We start from the raw sequence: 22,690 nt of genomic DNA, 5'->3' as shown, positions 1-22,690 counted from the left end.
AGCAGCTGTTCTACCACTGAGCTATGGTACTTCTCCAACTGTTATCCCACATTACATTTCTTTCCTGTCATTTCTCTATGGAGTCCACAACAGCATACCGGTATGTGGAATTCTTCCATATTACAAAAGGTCAGGGATGCAGGTTAGGTTAAGAGAGCAATGATCAGTTTTCCATGACATGCTAAGCTAAACCTTGTTTCAAACTTAGCTCAGCATGCCAGCAGAAAGAGAGGAGCAAAGCAGCTGTGAGCTTCTTTCTGGCAGACTGGTACTCACAAGGCTTCACTAAGGCAAGGTTTGGCTTAATTTTGTTGAGCAAGACTGGAGAGACGGGGAAGAGGAGGCAGACAGAAACTGGTGCAATGTCACTGAGATTTATGGCTGAATGGAGACATGAACCCAAGCCTCCCCAGTCTCAGTACTCCTGTCTACTGTGACACTGCATTGGTTTTAGTAATTCAGCATCTTAACAGAAATTGTATTAAACCAGCAGTTCTTAAACTTCTTAAAAAACACAGGAGCAGAATCCTCTCTTTTTCTATTTTGATTTCTCATTATTTTACCTTTTACTCTTAAGAAGTGACCCTTAATAGTATGGACAACTGAAATTAAAAGAAGAAAATGATAAGCCATGTGAAAAACATCAGGTCTAAAATTATTAAAATATATTTAAAAGCTTAGCATATGTGACATATTAGCTAGTTATTACGCCGGCTCCCTCGGCCAATAATGCGAGATGAGCACGCAACCCCAGAGTCGGTCACAACTGGACCTAATGGTCAGGGGTCCCTTTACCTTTACCTTACTGAGGGAAGATAACTAAGTCTTAAAACACATAATCTTAATAATCAAAGATAGTCAAGCTCGTCTTTTATACTTTCAATCTCTAGTGTCTACTTTTGTTAAGCAGAGGAACCGTTTCTCTAAAATGTAGTCTATTGTACTGAAGATATTGATTTTAGCTGAGTAGATAATTTGTCTACGGTAAGCATATCCTAGATTTTATCATACCAACCCCTAAGGCTTTTTCTTTCTAGAAAAAGAGGTTCCAGAACTTGTGGAGCTTTTTAAGAAGAGCTCACCCCCTAAAATGCTTCTCTTCTGCACCCGCTCGCCACGACGCACCAATCGGCATGCCACCCACAGCCTCCGTTGTGCAACACAAAGCACTGTGTTACCCACAGCCTTTGGCATGCAGCCCCAAAAGATGTGCCTCCCTTCCGAATTGCTACAAAGGTGCCGGAACACCCCCAAAAGAAAAAGCCCTGGCAACCCCTAACAAGGAAGGGGGAATATATTCCATCCTTCATTTCAGTGGTGTTTTAAATATGGATGAAACTAGAAGGGACCAATCCAATTAGGTTACATGTTATGTGCATAAGGACTTCACCTGCCCTTTAATTTATCATATCCTTGAAATGATGACTTTGTGCCAAGTGTGGGAAGTACACTCATATTGTACGATGCAATGTCATATATTGTTGGCACATAACTCCCCATGATTTTGCTGTCAGTCAGTTCTCAGTACCTGAGAAGAGTAATGGATGATATGGGATTGTGGGCTTGAGACTTCATCCTGGAGGGTGTGGGTAGGAAGCAGCACAGAGTCTCCCCCATTTCTATAAGATAATTGGGTTCCTTTTGGAAAGTTGTATATTAGATGGTCTGGTGGGGATTTACTAGGACTTTTTTAAAAGAAGAAGAAGAAGAAGAAGAAGAAGAAGAAGAAGAAGAAGAAGAAGAAGAAGAAGAAGAAGAAGAAGAAGAAGAAGAAGAATTGAAAATTGCTGTAGAGAACTGAATTTCCACTTGGAAATGTGGAGAAATGAATTTCCACTTGGAAAAATGAGATAACTGAAATCAACAGATTCTCCATTCCCTCCTGCTCAGGATATTTGTTAGCATGACAGAGAAGGTCCCTCATCAGATCACATTGTCCCTACCCTCAAACCTAGAGCTGGTCTAGTTGTGGTAGGGTATTATTTCAATTTGATGTGGGAAATTATCTTCTTCTGTTTCAATACACTGCTTTACAACATTTTTAGTACCAATACTGTATTGTACAGTACCAGGACACTACGAATTTACAATCTTGTATGCATTTTTATCACCAGGAAGCATTGATGTGAAGTCCCTACATATTGACTTTGCCAACTCAGAAATGTTCTTGTAAATTTGACTTTTGATATAACAACAATTTCCTGTGTTATACCAATAAATGTATTATATAATATAATTCTATAAAAATGCACCCACTGTTGTACATTTTTTGTTGCATTGCTGAAAGAACAGAAGTTACTAAGCATTCCAATGCATCTCCTGCATTCTTCCTGTTTTAAAAAAAGCAAAACTGAATTATTATAGATGGGTGGGGGATGTCTAGAGAAATAACATTTCTGGTTTGTAAAGCTGCTGAGATCCACCACTTGCTCTTGGGGAAAATTATATCCTTCACCAAATTACATGGCACTGAATCTCACTTTATATTGGAACTGCCCAGCATCAGGTTTGGGCCAGGAATTGAGCACTTGAGAAATGTTAAAATCACGGGTTCTTTTAGTGCCTTCAAGTTATAGACCTTCATTTTAAAGAAAATTAAAATGAATGCATTTCCCTGGGATTTTGGAATGGCTGATATGCAGCAAGTGTTGCTTATTCTATGGTATAAAGAGCATTCAAGAGCTGCAGCCTGCAGGTAACTTTAATGCATTCAATATTATTATTAAATTTATACAGCACTATCAATTTGCACCATCTTTTAGAGAGTAACATAATGAAGGCCTACTGGTTGGATTCTTTAATGGCTTAATGGATGTAAATGTTTGAGTCATTTCTAATCATAAATACATAGTGACAGCATCCCTTTGCCACTCCCTGTCCAGAATGTCTTCATTTTATCTGCTTCCTAAGAGAACTTCTCAAAATAGCCAAAATAAAATATAAGAGTAAACAGAGTATCATTCATGAAGTTTTGGCTGGACAATGTGCATTGCCTTCCAACCAGTTTATTTAAACAGCTACTGCTGTAGCTAAAGGATATAAGCAGATGGAAGAGGAAACTAAGGAAGAGGAAACTAAGAATCAACATACAGGCCATGGCAGTAAACCCTTGCTTCTAAACCCGGTCTACTCCAGTCATATAAAGAGGCAAGGGGTTCAGTTTTAAGAGTAAAAGGAAGTAAACCAGCAAGGATGCTCCATTTTCCTTTTCTCTCCATCGCTGCCTGCTACCTGCAACCTTTTCACCAACTTGGCTCTACCCTCTAGGACATGGGTCAGCAAACTTTTTTTATCAGCGGGGCTGGTCCACTGTCCCTCACACCTTATGGTGGGGACTATATTTTGAAAAATATAAATACCCTGCAAGCCGGTCCCGCAGCTGCCTCTGGACCTGGAGGAGTAATGCACTCTGCACATGCTCAGGAGCACGTCTCGGTGCTGCCCACTCACTGCCATTGTTGACAAGCAGCAGCCGCTCCATCAGCCTGTCCCCGCGGAGCTCCCAGGTGTACCAGTGTTCAGGACATAGCGAAAAGGGGAGGCGAGATGGGTATCTCACAGAGGCACCCTCTCGGTAATGGTGATGTTGAGAGTGTTGACAGTGAGAAGGATACCCGGAAAAAGTCAAGATGCCAGTGACAGAGTCTGACATGTGGGTTCAAAAATCACACAGAGGGAAATGCTCAGCAAACATAGTTTGCAAGGTTTTTCCCTGGATAGGGACAGTGACAAACCTGGAAAAAGCCATGACACCAATTATTTGGGTCTGACATGTGGGTTGGGGATGCCACAAGGCAGGAAGCATAGGTTCTTCCTGTGGTATGGAGGCATGTACAGAGTACTAAAGCCTCATACTGAATTGCTTTTACTCACAAGGGATGTTTAGTGCAATGCAGAATGGGGAGGAATTCTATGTGTTTTCCTACGCAACCCCTATGCTGGAGACTTACATAGTAAGTCTGTTGCTGTTATAAACAGCAGGTGTATTCAGGTGAGTTCCACTGATACGGTGGAGGAGATGTGCCAAGTGCACAACTCAAAAGGAGCTACAAAGGGTGAAAGGCTCACCAGGTATGCTCAAGAGTTTGCTAATACAGCTGTTGCAGTTTACGCTGTGGTTAGTGGCTTGACACAGGTCTTGAAATCCGGAGTATAGAGAAGGGTACAGAGTTTGTCCACTAGGGATGGGAAACCATGCCCAAAGGCTGTAAGGGTAGACACTGTTTTCCTTGGAGAAGGAAGCTGGACCACGTCCAGAGGCCATGTGTGCCAACACTGATTCCTCAGAGAGGAGCGTGGCTAGGGTTTGAGTCCCAACAAAGCCAAGTGTGAAACTTCCTGATAGTCAGAAGGGCTACGACGCCAAGACTAGTCGGAAGTGCAAGATGGTAAGGCCCAAGGCCAATCCAGTTGCAGGTAGTTCCAAGGGTGGAACGGGTGATACAGAGGTATACTGTGTGTATGATGTCTGTATGGTTGTTGCAGTTACACTGATGATGGTTGACTGCAGCACAGTGCATGAATCGGGGGAGGATGTTGGGAGATTAATTCCCCGTGTGCAGTCATTGGTTTGTTGTCTGTCATATGACTGTATGTGTTTTCATTCCACAGAGTGGAAGTGACGTAGACAGGATGTTTGTCTTACTGTGTTCCTAAGTGGGACTGTTGTTCCTTTGTTCCTTCTCTTTGCAGTCTGATGCTAGAGAGAGAGGGAGCCATGTTACAGTGCTCCGTGTGTGTTTATATGTAAATAAACTAGCTTAGGCAAGATGCTGTGCTACTGGGGTCTGTTACACAACTGTGCAAATCTCTGCAGATGCTAAGAGTGTGTTGATGTACTCCCACATCAATCACTACAATGTCCGGGGGCTGAGGAAGGCTAAGAAGCTCCCGAACGATCACCCAGGAAACAGGGATCATGCCAGTCGGTCATGTGTCTCTGCCAGGGTCCTACTCGTGAGTAGGCCGTTTTCCTGACAGTGTGCACCACATGCTGCGGCCTGTCATCCGAGGCCAGGTCGGCGGGCAGGCCGCACACGCGGATGCCAGGCAGGCGGCGTGTAGCTCACCCTTCAGCTGCTCCAGTGTGGCTGCCGAGCGCGCCACCAGCAGCAGTGCTCAGCCGGGCACCAGGTGCAAGGCTAGCAGGCGTGCCAAGCTCTGGCTGAAGCCCCCCGACACGCCCGTCACAACGCGGGCCTCTCCGTCTATGGCCGCACCGGGTTTACCTCATTGCACAGGCAGCAAGGCTTTGGATTGGCTGCAGGAACTTCCCTCAGCCAATCCGAAGCCACGCCAGCGTCGCTGCCTGTCCAGAGGTGTCCGTGGCTTCGGATTGGCTGCAGCCAATCCAAAGCTGTGCCAGTGTCGTGGAAGTCCGTTTCCGTGCGACAAGGCATCCGCGGCTTCTTTTCAAGAAAACACTGTGCCACGCCAGTTTAGCTCAGCATGGGGACTGACCGAGTGGGCAGCAGGGTCCGCGGGCCAGTTTTATGAGCCTGGTAGGCCACATCTGGCCCCTGGGCCGTAGTTTGCCCACCCCTGCTCTAGGACAAAAGTTCCCATTGGGAGGGTATGTAGTGAAGGCAGCATGGACCAGATGAGAATTCCACTCTCTTTGCATACCCTTTTCTTTTAAAATCTGATCCCTGCATCCTTTGCACATGCAGGGGAAACATGCATTTGTGGCCAATGAAGCAGGGAAGGTCATTTGCCTTGAAGCTGGTGATCTGCATGCGCAGCTTGCCCTTTTCATTTCCATGGCAAGGACAAAGGGCAATATGTGTGGGAGTGCCCACTCAAGTGAAATGCATGGGGAAGTTCAATAAGAACACCAGAGACCTCACACCTACAAGAGGACAAGGGGAAGATGTCTTGTATTCATTTGGTACCCAGCTCACCAGATGAATCCACAACACAACTGCACCAAAGTGATTTCAAGGGATAATTATAAGTACTCCGTATCACAAGACTGATGCTATTCTGTATAGACTCTTTCTTATATTTTAGGCTGCACTATTATCTAGAAAAAACCTTGGTGTTATCATTTAAACTCATCTCTGCTTTCAGTCTGCCTACAGGGTGAAAAATTGCAGCTCTGAAAAAAAAGAGAGAAATCTGTTCTGAGGAACTGTGTGTTAATGCAAGTGAAGAGCTTTGAGAGCCACTGGTGCAGCTCTGAAGTGCCATTTCTTAAGGAATGTAAAGCAAGGTGGAACCATTAGTAATGACAAGCAACAGCATCAATATTTGCATTTGACTTATTCTTATCGGAACACTAATAGCAACAGCATGCACGGTGCAAATGAAAGATTAAGATTACATACGCCAAGCAATGGGCTTTCAAATAAGAAGGATGTACAGCTGAAAAATCAGAGTGCAGTCACACATAAGCAATAACATGGCCAGGTTATAAAAGCGACAGCCTCTAGATTGTTATAAAAGAGGAGAGAAATGCAAATCCTGCTGCCTGGAACATCATGTTCTTTCGTGTGTCATGGTTATTGTGCCATTTTAAAAACATCTCAGTTCTTACGTACACAAGATAAGATATAATCAGCTGCTCCAGAGCCATACTGCAAGTTTAACGTCTCTTGTCTTTTGTGTGAAAATCTATTGGGAATGAGGTAGTGCTTGCTGAACACTTTATAATTGCTCTCTATTAGTAATAATTTACATTATATTACAGCTGTCACAGAATGCCAAGATAATTCTGTTCACCCCCCCCCCCACTCCAATTACTCTTCCTCCTTTTCCTCTTAAGAAGCTTTTCAAGAACTCGTGCTTAAAAGGATCCTGTTCCGTGAGTTAGGTTCTCGCCAAAGAGAAGACAAGAGGCAAAGAAAAGAAATGAATCAATAAGTGGAAAGAACCTGATTCTTGCAGAACGGATGGATGCTGATCACACCTAACTATGAAGCCTCCCTTTAAAAAAAGTGTTGCTTTGCTCTTTCCAGTTCGAAAATAGACTGTAAGGAGAAAGAATTTCTGTCTGACACTGCGACTAGAATGGCAAGGGGTGTTTCCAGACTGCCACTATTTTCCAGGAAATTCATGTTGCATATTTACAGTTGAATTTGAAGGTTTTGCAAAACAAAAATGTTTCCCAAAAAGGTTGAGCTTTTTGTGATAAGAAAAGTGGTGGGGAACTTTGCACTGGAAAGTGTGGGATAATACTTGCTTAGATGCAACTTCATCTAATCTCTCTGCAAACAAATCAGGATGGATGCTCATGAAACAAGTCATCTGGAAGCTCCCAAGGAATCATTCTGCAAAGAGAAATAAGTGTGTGTCCATTCTTTAAATAAAGATTATGTTGACATTTCTGCCACTAAGCTTTCTTCATTTACTTCCTCTTTATGGTGAATTCTGAACACTACTTTAGGGTAGCTGCTATTCCGATGGTCAATGCGCTCTATCCAGGACATTATGGTAAAACCATATGAGAATGTTTGGCACAAGCCTGGTCGTCATCTGGATATGCTTGCACTGCATGATTGTAAAAACAGGGGCATTTGATTTTTTTAAATTTTTGTAAAATTCTAAAAGCCTGGCGGCTGGGGAGGGCTTGCATCAGCCAGTGGGGGAGACCAAACAGAAGGTACCAGTTAGCAAAGCGGAGGGTGAATCTTGTCACCTAGAACCAGGTGCCACCTTTGCAGATAACAGCAGACCCATCTACCCTAACCTAACAGAGTGTAAACTTGCTAGCTTGACATTCCTGCAAAGCAAGAAAGTATTGAGAGCGACAGTGTCTTATCTTTAAAAGCTTGGTGGGAGAGATGGGGAAACTTGTTGGGACACCTCTGTCACTGCTGTCCAATTCTGAACCTCTTGCCCTGCTCTTGGGCTACTGGGCACTGTGTCTGCTGTTGAGCCTGAACCATTACTGGCCTGAATAAAGATTTATTTCCTTACAAATAAAAGCCTCTATCAGCATGTTCTGGATGGGAGCCAGGACAGGTATAACAGAAGCACATTTCAGTTTTCCATAACTTGAAAATATGTTTTTGTTCTGTAGATTTTATTTTTAAAAACCACTTAGAACAATCTTAAGTTACGTCTGTGATAGAAAATGGGTCCATCTTGAAACCATTTCACTAACCAGGAAGATAGCACTGGTTAGTGAGGGCATGGTAGCAACCTATTTTAACTCTGGTCCATAAGAAAAATGTTTTAAAGCCTGGGTGGTCCTTAGGTGGTTCATTCTCAGCTAATAGCACGGGCAAGGCTGAACACAAACTTGCTGTGTTTGATTGACAAAACTTCCACCGAAGGATGATTAAGGTCTCTCAAAGCCGAGACATCTTTAAGTGGGAGAGAAACATGGGATAAAATAGACCCAGTTTGTGACCACATTTAGCAGCAAGATCCCTATTGCTTATGAAGTTGTCATTTTCTTTTTTATTCTTCTTGTCAAAAACTGTTTATTTCAGATGCATGCATTGCTGAGCAAAACCTCCAAGCTCAAATCTTTCTTTAAGATAAACAGAATAGGCCTATTTTAGATAACTGAAGGAATTCTTTATTTGTGTCCAGCATGATGGACTATTAGATTTAACAAAAGCACTTCAAAGCATGGTACACAAATAAATCAACCCACCAATTCAATCAACTGTAGCAACACTTACCACATGGAGCTCTTGAGGCAATTCTTCTTGGCAAACAAAACTTTTATTTCTAATCTTAACAGCCCTTGTTACAGAGCCTTTTTCTCCTAAGAGCTTTTAATTTGCCTTTGCTTCATACACTCAACATACGTGTGCAATTACATAGAGGAACATTCCCATATTAGCTGCACACTTTCTCCTAAGCAGATGTATGTTCATCTGATGTATGTGGTGGGTGTATTTGGGTGTGTTTGCATTTCTGTCTCTAGTTTTCTCCCTTGCAGTTTTTGTGATTGTTGTGTCATTAGCTACAAACATGGCTTGTTAATTCCAAAGATATTTTATTCGGATTTGCTTTCAAGATTTTCTTCAGTCTTTTGTGTGCCTCATATTAGGGTATAAAGGCAAACTATAAATGATTTTTCAGTGAATACATATGCATATGATTTGTCAGTCACAGGATGTACATTCAGAGGAAAAAGTATGTCAAAACTGAACCAAATGCCTCTAGCCAGCACGAGAAAAGAGCTCCTTTGAAACATCGTACCTATTTACAAAGCTGTTTTCTTTTTCAGAGACTACAAGAATGGAAGTTGTACAAAAACAATATTTCAAAGTATTTTCAAAATTATTTAATGCATATAGTATTTTAACTATAGAACCACGTGAAGTTCCAAGATTTGAGGAAGATTTCACACACACACACATACACACACAGTTCTGCTTTTCAAGCTACGTAAAAAAAATTAGTGTTTTAAAGGTAATATCTTTTTTTCATTTACCCCCACAGCGAAGCACATTCTTTCTTATATCAAAGGAATGCTTGCAATTTTGTGGTATTATGAAAACCCCAATTAGTGATCCACAAGATGTGTTGAAAAAAAGTGCCTAAGGTGTTACAGACATTTAGTGGCCGACTTCCAGAGGCCTGAAAAATGTCTCTCTTGAAAGAAATGTTAAGAATTGAATCATTGCAGTCTGGCTGGGGAATGCTGTTAGAAATAATTCCTCCCAACAGTTAATAAAAGCCTTTCTGTAGAGGAGGGTACAATATCCTCTGTGTACCAACAGGATACAGGAGGTGAAAAGACGGCCATGCTTCCTTTCGTAGTTCAGAGGCTTGCTACTAAGTGAGGGGCTGTTTACTATGATGGTCTGTCTCACTGAACGGAAAGTATTTCAAGTTGTTGGTTAACAATCTTTTTTTTAACTACTGGACAATGTTGGTTGGTAAATTATCTATTAATTTAAGTGACAAGTCTGTCCAGTAAGCAGGAGTCTTTGATAAGAGTGGTTGTGAACAGTCACTGTACTTATTTACATTTATTTAAGTTTCAGTTGAACTTCTCTCTCTCTCTCTCTCTCTCTCTCTGCATTTCTTGGTGTTTGACTCCCACAGTTTATTTCTCTGTTCTGCTCACCTGAATTCAACTCTTTATTTGTAGTGCAGATGACATTGGATGGCATTCAACTAAGTAAATGTGTGAGCAGAGTGACTTCTGCTTCCACAATGGGGCTTGTCTCCCTCTCCTTCCTCTGTTTGTGCCCTGCAACCATCCCCAAATCTGCTCCGGCTGATCGGGGGAATCCCCAATGCAGATTTAGAAGGCACAAGGGGGTGAGGTGGGGTAGTTCCACTGTGTAAGTGGAAGTCATTGCTGCGCCTTTTATACCTTCCTCTCATTCCAATTTTAAATATTTGAATCTTAATTTACATGGGTATTTAAAGTGACACACATGTAAGAACTGAGGTTAAAACAGATCTCAATAAATGTATTTACCACAGCTTCTAAACTGACAACAGAAGGCCAAAGGTACAATTACACCAGAGTAAGTGGGAAATTCACTTTTCATAGAAGTCAGCTATTTTGGATTTATTCTGGTCTATATTTATACACATCCTTCACTTAAAAGTGCTCTCTAATATATACAGTTTTGTTGCAAGATCAATCTACATGTCTAGTTTTTAACTATCTCCCCCACCCCCCACTCTGGAATTATACATTGCAGTGAGGGAAGCCGCCACTGTGATCCTAAATAATGTGGATTTAGTTATGGGCTTTATTTCAAGTTCCTGTTAGTTCTGGAAAGATGCCACTCCAGCTCAAATCTTTGCTGCCTAAAGTTGGCAATGTTGTCTAGAGAGAGAAGGGAGGCCCACAGCTGCAAGGAAAACAAGAATGTGCCTTCTGATTCCACATTCACAAATCTGATTAATTCTGCATAATTGTAGTACTGAAGCCTTGTGAGCCATGAGTGAGTGAGTGCCTGTCTCCTGGTTTGCTTCCTGCTAAAGCTCTGGAATGTTAATGAACTACACAGAAAGACAGCAGCACAAGGCCACCTTAGATCCATATGGAAGATTGTTACCTATGACAAATCAACAGAGTTCACTCCATAGAACTTCATAAAACAGATCAGAGTTTATTTATTGTTCCTTTCAAGTGGTCTGGGGAGCTTTCATTTGAGGAACCTCTCAGAAAATGTGCAAGCTCCCATCCCCTTGTGTAAACCACAGAACTGTTCAGATGTGTATCATCTCATGCTCCCAACTGATTCCCCCCTGCCCCACCGCCACCACACTTGTTGCATTATCTCCAAGGTTAACGTCAATTTCTTCTCCACAAAGAAACCGAAACGAAAGCTAAATGGAACCTCATGTGACTTAGGCAGCACCATGTGTCTAAATGGACTGAATCAGCTTCTGGTTTTGTAAGCAAAAGCAAATATGATAATGATGTCATAAGTCACTGACTCTATAAAAGGCATCTTTGGTGAACTTCTCTGGTTAAGGAAGGAAAATGGAAAACATATTGGCCAAGACTCCTTCTAATATGCTGCCCCCAAGTGTCATCAGAATGTTCCTTCTTCTCTGGTTTACAGAACCACCAAGTTATTGAATTGTGAAGTACTACATAGCATCAAATTATATAAAATAACCTTTCTTTTTCTAATAGTATGTTATAGGCATTCCCAACTGATTTAAATAATAATAATAATAATAATAATAATAATAGTTGTTGTTGTTGTTACTGTTGTTTTTATTATTTTATTAATCACCTTCTACCCAAGGAGATCATCGACTCCAGCCAAGCATTTGGAGGCTAGGGATGGGGAGGCGGCAGGGTTTTTTTTATATATATATAAAAAAGAACTTCTATTAATTGTGTGTGTGTGTTTGTAGGAGAATATGTAATAAAGAGAGTTTGTTTGTGTTTGTTTGTTTGTTTAGAATACATGCATTCTAAAGTTTGACTGATGTTTATTCCAACCAGCTTAACCAATCAACTTCTTTTCCTAAACAATTTCAGTCAGTCATCTGATAGAAAGCCACAGTTCTTTGTGTTCACGTATTTGTTGGGAAACATTTGTGTACTGGAGTTGCTAAAAGATCTACAGGAAAAGGGAGAGGCTATTGAGATGTTTCACTTCCTGAAGGCATCTGAGAAGTAAGTACACACTTATACATCCTCATTATACATAAAAGCATTTGAAGTGACTGCGTGTCCCTCCTGTTGTGGATGCAAAGATCTGCCAAGCATTTCAATATGAAGGAAGGAAACAGAGAGAGATGTATGGTTCTCATGAAGGCAGAGAATTCACACTGACAATTGCTGTAGAGTAGAATAAACCTACCATATTTAACTAAACAACGAGTAATTCCTGTTGTGTTTAAAAATATAGAACAAAATCCTGCTCCGTTATATTGGGTCCTGCCCAGTGAAATTCTGCTTTAAACAACCAGTGAAGAGTTCATCCATGTTGTATTTTGTAATCTGAGGTAGTTTTCTTTGATGCGTCACAGAACTGTTCTTATGCTCTTAGTTTATGCCTCCACACCCTAATAAGTGACGTGCATGAAGTGTTAGCTGATGGCAGCGTTAGGTTTGCCTCCTGTGGATATCCTGTCATGCAACTGTTTCGGAAGCCTATAACCCTCTTTCTTCCCCTTTCCATCCTGGAGAAACAGTGAGGAGTAATGCTGGCCATGATGCTTATACTTCACCAGAGGAATAATGATCACGGTCCTCCATTTTACAGTTACTCATTTCAGAATCAAACATAATGTTCCATAGTGCCTCAGTCACGGCTAGAAAAAAGTTGTTTCCATGGTATTGAGAAACAGCTCTGCACATTGCATTTCTTTGCATGCTGCATGTATTTACACAACCAACCAAAATGTATTACTGCGCAACTCTAAATAGCCCACTGTGGGTTTGATCACTTTAGTGTGAAACTGGATTGTGTGTGTGTGTGTACCAACGGCTGCTGCAAGTACTAATCAACATATCCTAAAACGGTTGTATATCTATATCCTGAGATGCCATAAAATACTTGTGCTTAGAGGCAGATATAGAAATAGAAACAAAACAAGTCCCAGTACTAGCACAGTACAAACAGTGTGTTGTGGTGGTGCTAGTACCTGACTACAGACTAGCTGGGGGAGCAAAGGCAACCATTTGCATAGTTTCATCTGTACAAATATTTATTCCAGCAATTGGGTGCTGCTCCAAGACATGGATTGACACCCTGATCTACAGCATATTGTTTGGAAGAAACTTCCAACAATTTCAGAGTAACTTTCAGGCATGTAACTGTGCATATGTAAACCACCTACTGGTAAATCCAAGTCATTATGGGCAGGAGTCACTGAAACCACTTCTAATGCTTGTACAACAGGGCTTTCCCTCCCTCTCTTCCTCCTGAATTCCCAAAATTGGCTTGGGAGGTTGTCAGTTGAACCCCCTGAACAGCACACAAGGGGAGGAGAAAGGTTATGATGCCATCCAGCAAACTGCAATGCTTACAGAGATGAAATGTTCAGAGGAGTGTGATGTTGAATTATACCCTGTGGCTTTAAATGGGTTTTTAAAAATCTGTATACCATCCTATACCCATAGATCTCAGGGCACTTCACAACATAAAATATGACTGTACGCACTTTGGATTTATAGTAATGTAATTGGATAGATGCTGATCTTCTCTAATCTTGGTCTCAACACCTTGAAACACCTTTCTTTAGTTATTCCCCTTAACCCTGGGATTTTATGCCTGCAAACGTCAGAAGGCTGGCCACAATCTGCTGTGTTAAAATGGCAAAAGGATCCTTGCCTTTTCACAGATACAGATGTCACTGGAGGATAGGTAGGTTGGTGAGGAAAGATGTGCTGAGAGAATGAGAACAGCTGCTCAGATAATTGTTTAATGCTTTTCTTAAATAAGAAAACACCTCAAAAACAATCAATGTCTTCACAGGTCTGGATATTTCTCAGCCTGACCAACAGTAATCAATAAACAATGAAGGTGGTTCGCAAACTATACCAATTAATCATTGAATAATTTGTTGAAGGGATTTGATGGTTCTTGAGATATACCAGGAAAATGTTGGAAATGTGTCTGATATGATGCTAGTTTTCTAGATTCACAAACTAGGCATGGTGAATGCAATCTTTTCCCAGTAAGTGACTGAAACAAGGATGAAATTTGGTCATTAACCAGAGGCCCTTGGTTGCCCTTGGAAACTCCTGATTAATGTCACTTTTTAGATACCTTTCCCCACTGGTCCCTTTTCTGACATTTACTGAAACATATGTACACTATATACACATTTGTGTTTCCACAGAATACACTAACTGCACTTTTTATCACAGATACACATTCCTGGCAGACATACAAGAGCCATTAGGAGCCCTGGAGACAACCATGTTCTACTTAATTCACAGGGGGAGCTTTCCTCTAGCTATAGCAAGTAGATGGCAATATTGTTTTTCCTGTCTTAGTAGCTTTTCCAGTATTTTCCAGCCTCCCTTGCCCACAACATGTGGTCGGTACAGCATTACCTCATGCCTCTCTGCATGGTCCATTCCTCTGAATATTGAACTGCTAATTGCCCCACAAAACTTCAAAATCCCTTTCAATTTGCCCTATTCCCTTCCCAGCCAAAATGCTTTAGAAATCATGCATAGCCTGGTCTCTTTCCTTTACCCAAAATAACCTCTTTGGAAAGACTTCTAATTTAGTGTCCTTTTAATATAAATTGTTCCCAGCCTGCAAAATAAAGTATGTAGTGCTTTTTCTCTGGAGGCTGACATTATTTCCTCCTTTTACCATCCCTGCTTTATTAAAAATATGTTATAAAAGCCCAATATTTAATCCCCCCATGTTGATTACTAATGCTGAAACGCAGCTGCTTGGCTACAGCCACCGTCCTAGCCAATCATTCCCTCCACAGTCACCACAATATCATGTGGACCAGAAGTTATCCTGCCAAAAGCAATACATATACTCCTTAACTCAGCCTGTACCCTCCAAAGATACACTTTGTCTTTATGATTCAATCAGAAGTGTAGAAAAGTGACACTTTGTACTTGCTGCTTGTACAGTAAGCATGCGAAAGAAAGAAAGAAAGAAAGAAAGAAAGAAAGAAAGAAAGAAAGAAAGGGAAGAAGCTCCTCTGAATTTCCACAAACTTTCCAAAACTTGTATTAGTTTAGGGAAGTTTTTTTTATGACTGATGTTTTAATGTATTTTTAATCTCCTGTTGGAAGCCAGCCAGATGGGCTGGGTGTAAGTAATAAATAATAATAATAATAATAATAATAATAATAATAATAATAATAATAATCTAGAAATCCAAGATGAGATAGTGGCCCTGATTTATAAAGATATGCATAGGAATTTCTCTAGGAAGATGTACAGGACCACAATTCTTTTCTATGGTTTGAAAATGTGAACATAGACAAAGTTAGTACAGCAAGTAGAAAGTTAACCGAAGAATCATTGTTGTACTTTTCCCTTCCACCTGCCTATTTCCTATGGTGGCCTTTCCTATACTGCACTTTGAGATATTCACATTGATGAATAGGTTTTTTTTTATTGCATTATCATAAGTGCAAGTTAGTACATCAAATGGTCAGTACAGAGTGTTTTTAAGTACCAGATACCCACTGTGCAAGGAAACCTAATGTGCATAAAAGTTCAGGCAGATAATCCTTATTCTAGGAATATAGACCAATCTGCTCATTTTTCTTTCTCAGCTTTCCAGTCTTAGGTTTGCCACACTTCAATATCAGTTTGCAATTTCTTTTTTTAAAAAAAGATCATCATGAAAATTAGGCAGCATATTAGTGGTAATTTCTCCTAGTATACACTTTTTATAAGCATTTTCCCCAATATAATGAATTTATGCTCAGAATTTTTTGTTGGAGTATTGTTTTCCAAAATTCAGAGAAGTGGGAATTTCAAAGGATAGCTATATTTCGATTCCCATATTGTTTCAGGAAATGTGAATTAGGTAGGTTCACATTAAGCTGTGAAATAAACTGAATTTGTGCCCCATTCCTCCCTTATACATAAATATTAACAACTGAAAAGTTCAATCAAAACCCAGTCAGGTGTAATCAGCTTTGATACAAATAATCAAGACAAGAACTCTAACCCAAAGAATGTTACTGCCCTATTTTGAAGACAGACACAGAACAAATGTCTGAAAATGACTGATTATACTAAAAGTATCTTCTTGATCTTACCAAGATTTATGCTAAAAGAAATGGACCTATACTGACATTTTCATACTATCTGAAGATGCAGAGTAAATGAAGATCACAGTAACTGCCAGTATGAATATTTTGTCTAAATAACACAGATGTATTTTTTGTTTACTTATTTGAATCACCATTTATAAATTATACTAAATGGCCTCCTAAAGTAACATTTTTAAGTAAGTCAAATATCATCAATCAGATTCGGCTGAAAACATGCAAGACTTTAAACACTTAAAATATTTGCAAAACTTCACTAGCTAGGCACTAAAGGTGGCATCTTCAAAAGTTCACAAACTACTTTCAAAAAGTAACTTTGATTCCACTTCAAAGTTCAGTTTCAATTTTTACCCCACTCTTAAGTTCAGGATAGCAAAAACATTTATAAACAAGTCATAGAATTCAGGCAAAGTTAAGCACTTTAAACACCCCCTGATTTCATTGGAAAAACACTTTAGCACATTCATAAATGTACTATGTTAAAATTAGTGGGTTTTGAAACTTTTGTCTGTTTGTTTAAAAATTATTATTTTCCTCACTCATTCCCTTTTTGCTGTAACATGTTGAACTTGGGCTGGAGGAGCCCTGAAGCTTTCAAAGCTGGCTTTCAAACCCACCAAGACTGCATCTATACAGTCCCCAAACTTAGGAAACATTTCTTTAGCATATTCATTAATACATGCAGAACTGTTAGGTTTTTTCATGGATGATTGCATTTAGGGAGTAAGACTCCAGCATACTGCTCCAAAATATTTAAGTAAATTAACAAGTTAGCACTAAATCACAATCTTGGTGCTCCTAGATGGCCACTCTGAACACATCTTCCCAGAAGCAAGTCCCTGTGAGTTCAAGGGGGCCTATTCCCAGCTAAATACAGAACTGCACCTTAAATACCTTTTAAAAAATCACAATTTTTTAAAAAATCACAATTTTTCTTAAGTATATTATCACATAAGCAACATTAAGCTCATGTACTACATATACATAATTCATTGGTAATAACAACACATTATGTAAAGTGCCAGCTTTGACTTTTCCAAGTCTATCAGAAACATGCCTGCACAACAAAAGAACTGCATAGCATTTTCAGTTTACCTGGCAAAATATTTGGACCGTCGCTGCTGTCCAGAACGCTTCTCTGCTTTGTCCCCCGAAGCTCACTTTTTGATTTCCAAATGAGCTTTACCATTCTGAACATCTCAGGCAACTCCCAACCTAGGATCCCCTGCTGACGAAAGGGCAGGCTGCCCGTGGACAAGGGCATCAGATCTCCCTCAGTCCCCCACCGCCTACCCATGTCCGACACATTGAAAAACCTATTCGGCACAGGCATCCTCAGAAGACAAGGCTGCAGCTACTAGAGAGGGAAAACTCCTTACTCTCCAGGAGAAAATATATATATATATATAAAACAAGCTGCACATCACTGACCCAGTGTACGGAGACGGTTCCTCTTAAGCTGGCAGCAGCCTTGTTACTCCTGAAGCTGAGATGGCCAAAACTCCCTGGAGAAATGTACCTTTCAAAGCTCCCCAGTCGGGAGTGTTCTGGAACTGTTCCTTCTCGGATACATGCAAATATTGTCCTTCTCGCCCTTTCCCTCCTCCTCTCTCAAGTTTTGAGCTAACTGCACTTGATTAATCCCAGTTTACTGCTGGAACTATAAAGGAGAATACAACCAAGGAGATATTTCTTTCCTTTCCCTTCCCTGTTTTACCCTCTGAGAGCTCTGACTATAAGCCACATGCAAACAAAAGTACTGGCAAATACACCCACAGGGGGGGGGATTATTTACCAGTTCTGCAATAATTAGGCACTATAATGTGAACTGTGGCTGGCTTGAAACACAAGAACTTTGTCAAGCTATGTTCTGTACTGAGGAACAGAGACAGACAGACAGAGAAAGCCTGAGTAGCCTAGCAAAGCCATCTGAAATTTACCTCGCTCTGGCTGGACCTGCCCTTAAGGCCATTTCCCCCGTTCTGCTAATGACTACCTTCTGGTGTCGATATTAAGAAGGCTGTATTTGAATTTATCTGCAAAATAACCCAATTAGCGTAAGCTTCCCAACCCCCCCCTTCCTCTTCCCAGTTGTTTGGTTTTCAATCTCAGCAAATCCGAGGAGCAGACTATTAATCAAGGCACTTTGTAACCTCAGCCGCCCTTCAGATGGACAGGAAATAACACTGATTCACATTCCAGAATGAACTGTGAATGAGATGAATCAGGAAAGCAGTGAGATCCAGAGATGGCGTAATATCTAACAGAACAGCTCTGGGTTTGTTCTGAATTTGATTTTTTTTTTTTAAAAAAAGAAAACTAATTATTAAAAGAGCGAAAGATGGTGGTCTTGGTAGACTGTCAGGTGAAAAATCAAGCTGTTGAAATTAAACCCCAAATCTTTAGCTCCCTCACTGTACAGTTTGCCCTGACTGAAGCAGCAAGTTCATATGAGGACATCTGTTGGTGTGGGCTAATAGGTTATACAAAGAATTCAATAGTTCCTCATTATTCACCTTTGAAGACAACACCAAATACCTCCTTCTCGCTGCTCCTCAGGCCTTTGTGCCATCCACAGAAACAGAGGGCCCTTCATTTCAAGTGTTTTCAACAAACAGAGTGACTAATGTTTGTACCGATGTGCACAATTAAGTATGTTTTGGTGTACCTTAGAAGTGTCTTCTAATTCTTAAATACCTCATTTCTGCTCTCTCTCTTTAAAATTTACTTGCTTCTTTAAGAATAGCAGCTGTTCTAAGCTACCGAAGCAGAAAACAACAAAATAAATCACCAACAAATTTATCATTACATGCCAAGTCAGAAGGAATTTTTTTAAAAAATCTGCAACAGAGAGCACAGAAAGCATGATAATTGTGGGTTGAGATTTGCACGGGGAAGACCCAAGTTTAAATCAACGCTCGTTATGAAGGACATTGATTGACTTTAGGCAGTGAAGTATCTCTTGACTTCTGTTCCTTCATATGGTTGATTGTGAGAATAAAGTAAGACAAACCCATGTATGCTACCCTGAGTTCCTTGGAGGAAAGGTGGGATACAGATGTTGTTGGTAGAGCTGCAATCCAGAACACTTACTAGGTTGTAAGCCCCACTGAAGACAGTAGGACTTAGATCAGAGTAAACACACATGGGGTTGCAGTGTTTAAGTAGTTAATACGTTTGCATGATGGCTAGGGAGACAATTATTTGAACTTCTCCACAAGAAAAGTTAGACAAGACACAGAAGATGATTTTTAAGAACATTGAAATCAGTTTGAGAGAGGTATTGCCTCCAAAGTGCACACACATATTTCTTTTGCTCACTGTCATCTCTGATATATTTTTTTCATGCTTTTCTACAAAAGCATATAAAACCTGTTTACTAGAGGCTAAAGTTATATGATTGTAGAAACCACTTTCAGGAGAGGAGCTATTCTTTTTTCCTTTTAAATTTTGAGTACTTCTGCACAGTTTTATAACAGACAAATTTTAATTTCAGCTTAATTTTTGTTTTCCTTCCAGCCTAAAATTAAGCATATTGTCCTTTTATAGAAAGGAAAATATACTTGCAGATAAACAGGATTTTCATTCTCAGAAGAAGAAGAAACAAGAGTGGGGTGAATTTTAACATCCTTAGGTTTTAAAAAACAGAACATACAAGGTTATCCTGCTGGTGCCAAAATCATCAGAAGCAACAGCATGATACTTCCACTGTCCTAAAATCCTTTGCCATGTTTACCTTATAGTGTTTCCACCTCAAACAGAAGACGGCTATATTATTAAAGAGTTTCTCAAATGTTCTCCAATCTGCTGTGCTACAAAAATTATTTCTCTACTCTGCTGTCGTTATGGTAAGCGCTTCAATGTCAAAGTTGCACCAAGAGCAAAGTTCTTCTTAAGTATTATACCATTGTTGTTGCAATTATATTATTTTCCAGTAGTGGTTAGCACCAGGATATCCTGACCCTTAGAACAAAGGGGTTAAGAAGAAAGAAAACAATGACATTCTGTAGGATTCCAGATGCACTGATCCATTCATAAAAAAAACATGGCTGTAAGCCTGTTATGTCCCAGACAGATAGAATTTCAGCTGTGTTATATATATGAATGACAGCATTAAAAACTCTGTCTGTTTCTGACCCACCTCCCACCCTCATCCCCCAGTCAGGTTAGCCCTGATAGACCTGTAACAATTTTACTTGCTGTGGTGCACTGAAATAAACCACCTGGCTTGGCCAGACACCCCTCACTTCTTCAAGCCGTAGTGTATGGGGGAGGCGGCAAAGTAACAATGGTGTCCCCCAGTGGGGGGTGAGGTTGAGGTTGAGACAGCTTTGGGTTGTCAGCAGTAGCTCCACTGGTGTGTAGGTATGAATGAACTGTGAACTCCCCCAACCTAACTGACACCTTACTCTGCCACATCCTTATCCCAGTGAACAGCAGCAGCAGCACTGTTCCTGCCCCCTTCCCAATTCCTACTGTTGCTGACTTCTTCCCTGGTGAGACCCTGGTTTCTGGGTCCACCCAATGCTGCTGATTCAAGCATGTTGCGGACTACATGGTGATGAGGTATGTGAAGATGGTGGAAATCTCTCATATACTCTTCCCTACGATCGGAGCTGGCCATAAGCTACACTTGGAGGACAAAAGCTGGAGGACAAAAGCTGGAGGACAATGATGATTTCAGTGCAGGATGTGAGTGTGTTGCATGGTCCACGGCAGGAAGGCTGTGCAGGTTGACTGAAAACTGAAGAGATCTTTGACTGAAACTGCCATGTGAAAAGACCCTACCAAACAGCAGTAAAGTCAGCTATGTGTCTATTGCCTAACATGTGACCAGATCTCCATGAATGGAAGCACTTTTTTGAATGTTGTCTGTGAGCAGGAAGATATGAGTGGCTTCTGTGAGAAACCAGGAATATGAGCAGCTCATTTTTAAATACAAATAGGAGGAAAAATAACTCCATCCCTACTTTAGCATAATCATGGGAAGTCACATCTTTCTACACTACTTAGCCACTGATAACAATATTTTTAAAACCAGGGGCAGGGGGAAGCTTGAAATATCCAGACTCTTTGTATGAATATTGGACACTTTGAGAAGAAGCTCTGCTCTGCTGAATTTGCCACTCAAGCAACTAGAAACTATGCTAAGATGATCCTGGAATTAATGAGAAGATGCTTCTATGATTGTTAAATTATCAGGGTCATCTGAACAACACAACCACCATTTTATTCCTAACAAATAGCTGTGCTCTGAGGTGAACTGTGCAAGTATTTCACATCTAGTATGAAAGAATGAGCAGTTATTATTCACATCACATTTTGAAATAGCTTAATCTTAAGAATTTCCACATGTTTGTGAACTTGCTTTTAATTTACTATGTGTCTGGTGATAAAATAAATATCTGCTGTGTATCTTGCCAGTCGGTTGTAGCCTACTAGAAAGCCATCAATAACCTAGTGTACTTATGTTCATTTTAGTTTCTGTCTCCCTCATCCATTTCCCTTTGAAAGGACAGGCAGGCTTTAAGCTGGCACCAAACTGTCTTTTTGGCTCTCAACTGCCTTGGCCTCCTGCCCCCCAACAGCTCTCCCACAACAAATTAGTCCAGACCCACAAAAGTTGTTACAAATCCTTTGTCCTTCCACTCCAGTCATTTTCATTCCACTGTCCAGACACTATTCTTCAGTGATAACCTCCTGTTCTGCCATGTCAACAACTTAAATGATACCTCAGTCAGGGGTTTTGCCAAAGGTTCCATCATAGTTTACCCACTGATACCTAAACAAATGAGCCCACTGTTACATATTCATTCTTTCTGTAACCCCAACACTGGGAATTGGGAATCTCCTGGGTCTTGTTGCAAAATGGTCAGTACATGCATGAGGACCTAGTGCTCAGATGGATAGGTTGGAGAGAGAAGAAACATAAAAGTATAATGAAACCACCTACAACTGCTTATTATTTTCTAGATTTATGTGTGGTTATTGCTAAAAAACCTATAATCATAGACCTGAGTAATCTTGAAGAAAGATGGATGGGCTGAATATGCCTTTTATATATAATTTTTGTCTTCTTCTTCTGTGCCATACCAGCAGCATATAAAGAGACTGACTGCAAACCAAAACACAAACTCTTGTTTAATATAGGACGACGAGCACTTTGCCTCTGGCATTTTGGCACATGGTGTGAACCCTGGTTTAACATTCTTTCCTAGAAAGCACTTTGCAGCAGGAGTAAATGGGGCATGAACATTGTAATAGTCAGAGGAAAGCAAATGAGGTACTTGTGTGCTTGTTTGCTTGGAAATGAGATAAGATGTCCCCATGATATGATATCTTCATTGTGCTTTTGGATTTTGAAAACAGAAATGAGGCAATGAAAAACACTGTTGCAGATAAAAACACATACAGATGAAGTTTTTAAATATTTGTGGACATGAAATCCCTAAATATGAAGAATAAACTTACTGCTTTCTCCAGTCGGCATATACCGGTATTTAGAACACGAGAATTTCATTGCTGAAAGAGGTCCAGTTA

The 22,690-nt window shown here is 40.5% G+C and overlaps 1 protein-coding gene across 10 annotated transcripts in view; it reads right to left on the bottom strand.

Moving 5' to 3' along the window:
• The window catches only part of PDE7B (phosphodiesterase 7B), a 231,494-nt gene that overhangs the window by 47,818 nt on the left and 160,986 nt on the right, over positions 1–22,690 (bottom strand). Inside the window, exons 1-2 of one of the 10 annotated variants that reach the window (XM_088667271.1) lie at positions 18,091–18,157; positions 17,246–17,394 (exon numbers count right to left, since the gene is read on the bottom strand). The exons of 8 other annotated variants lie outside the window; for them this stretch is intronic. In XM_088667271.1, the coding sequence (XP_088523397.1) occupies positions 17,246–17,394; positions 18,091–18,122 (181 nt within the window). In that variant the 5' untranslated portion in view covers positions 18,123–18,157. Of the gene's footprint in view, positions 1–17,245; positions 17,879–18,090; positions 18,158–22,690 lie in introns of those variants that run through there. One more of the 10 variants, XM_035108918.3, reaches the window with a different exon arrangement.

This window comes from Zootoca vivipara, chromosome 3 (genome assembly GCF_965207765.1).
Source record: "Zootoca vivipara chromosome 3, rZooViv2.hap1.1, whole genome shotgun sequence".
In the NCBI taxonomy this organism is placed as follows: domain Eukaryota; kingdom Metazoa; phylum Chordata; class Lepidosauria; order Squamata; family Lacertidae; genus Zootoca; species Zootoca vivipara.
Note: the sequence above shows the minus strand (reverse complement) of the source record. Positions and strands in the feature narration are given on the sequence as shown.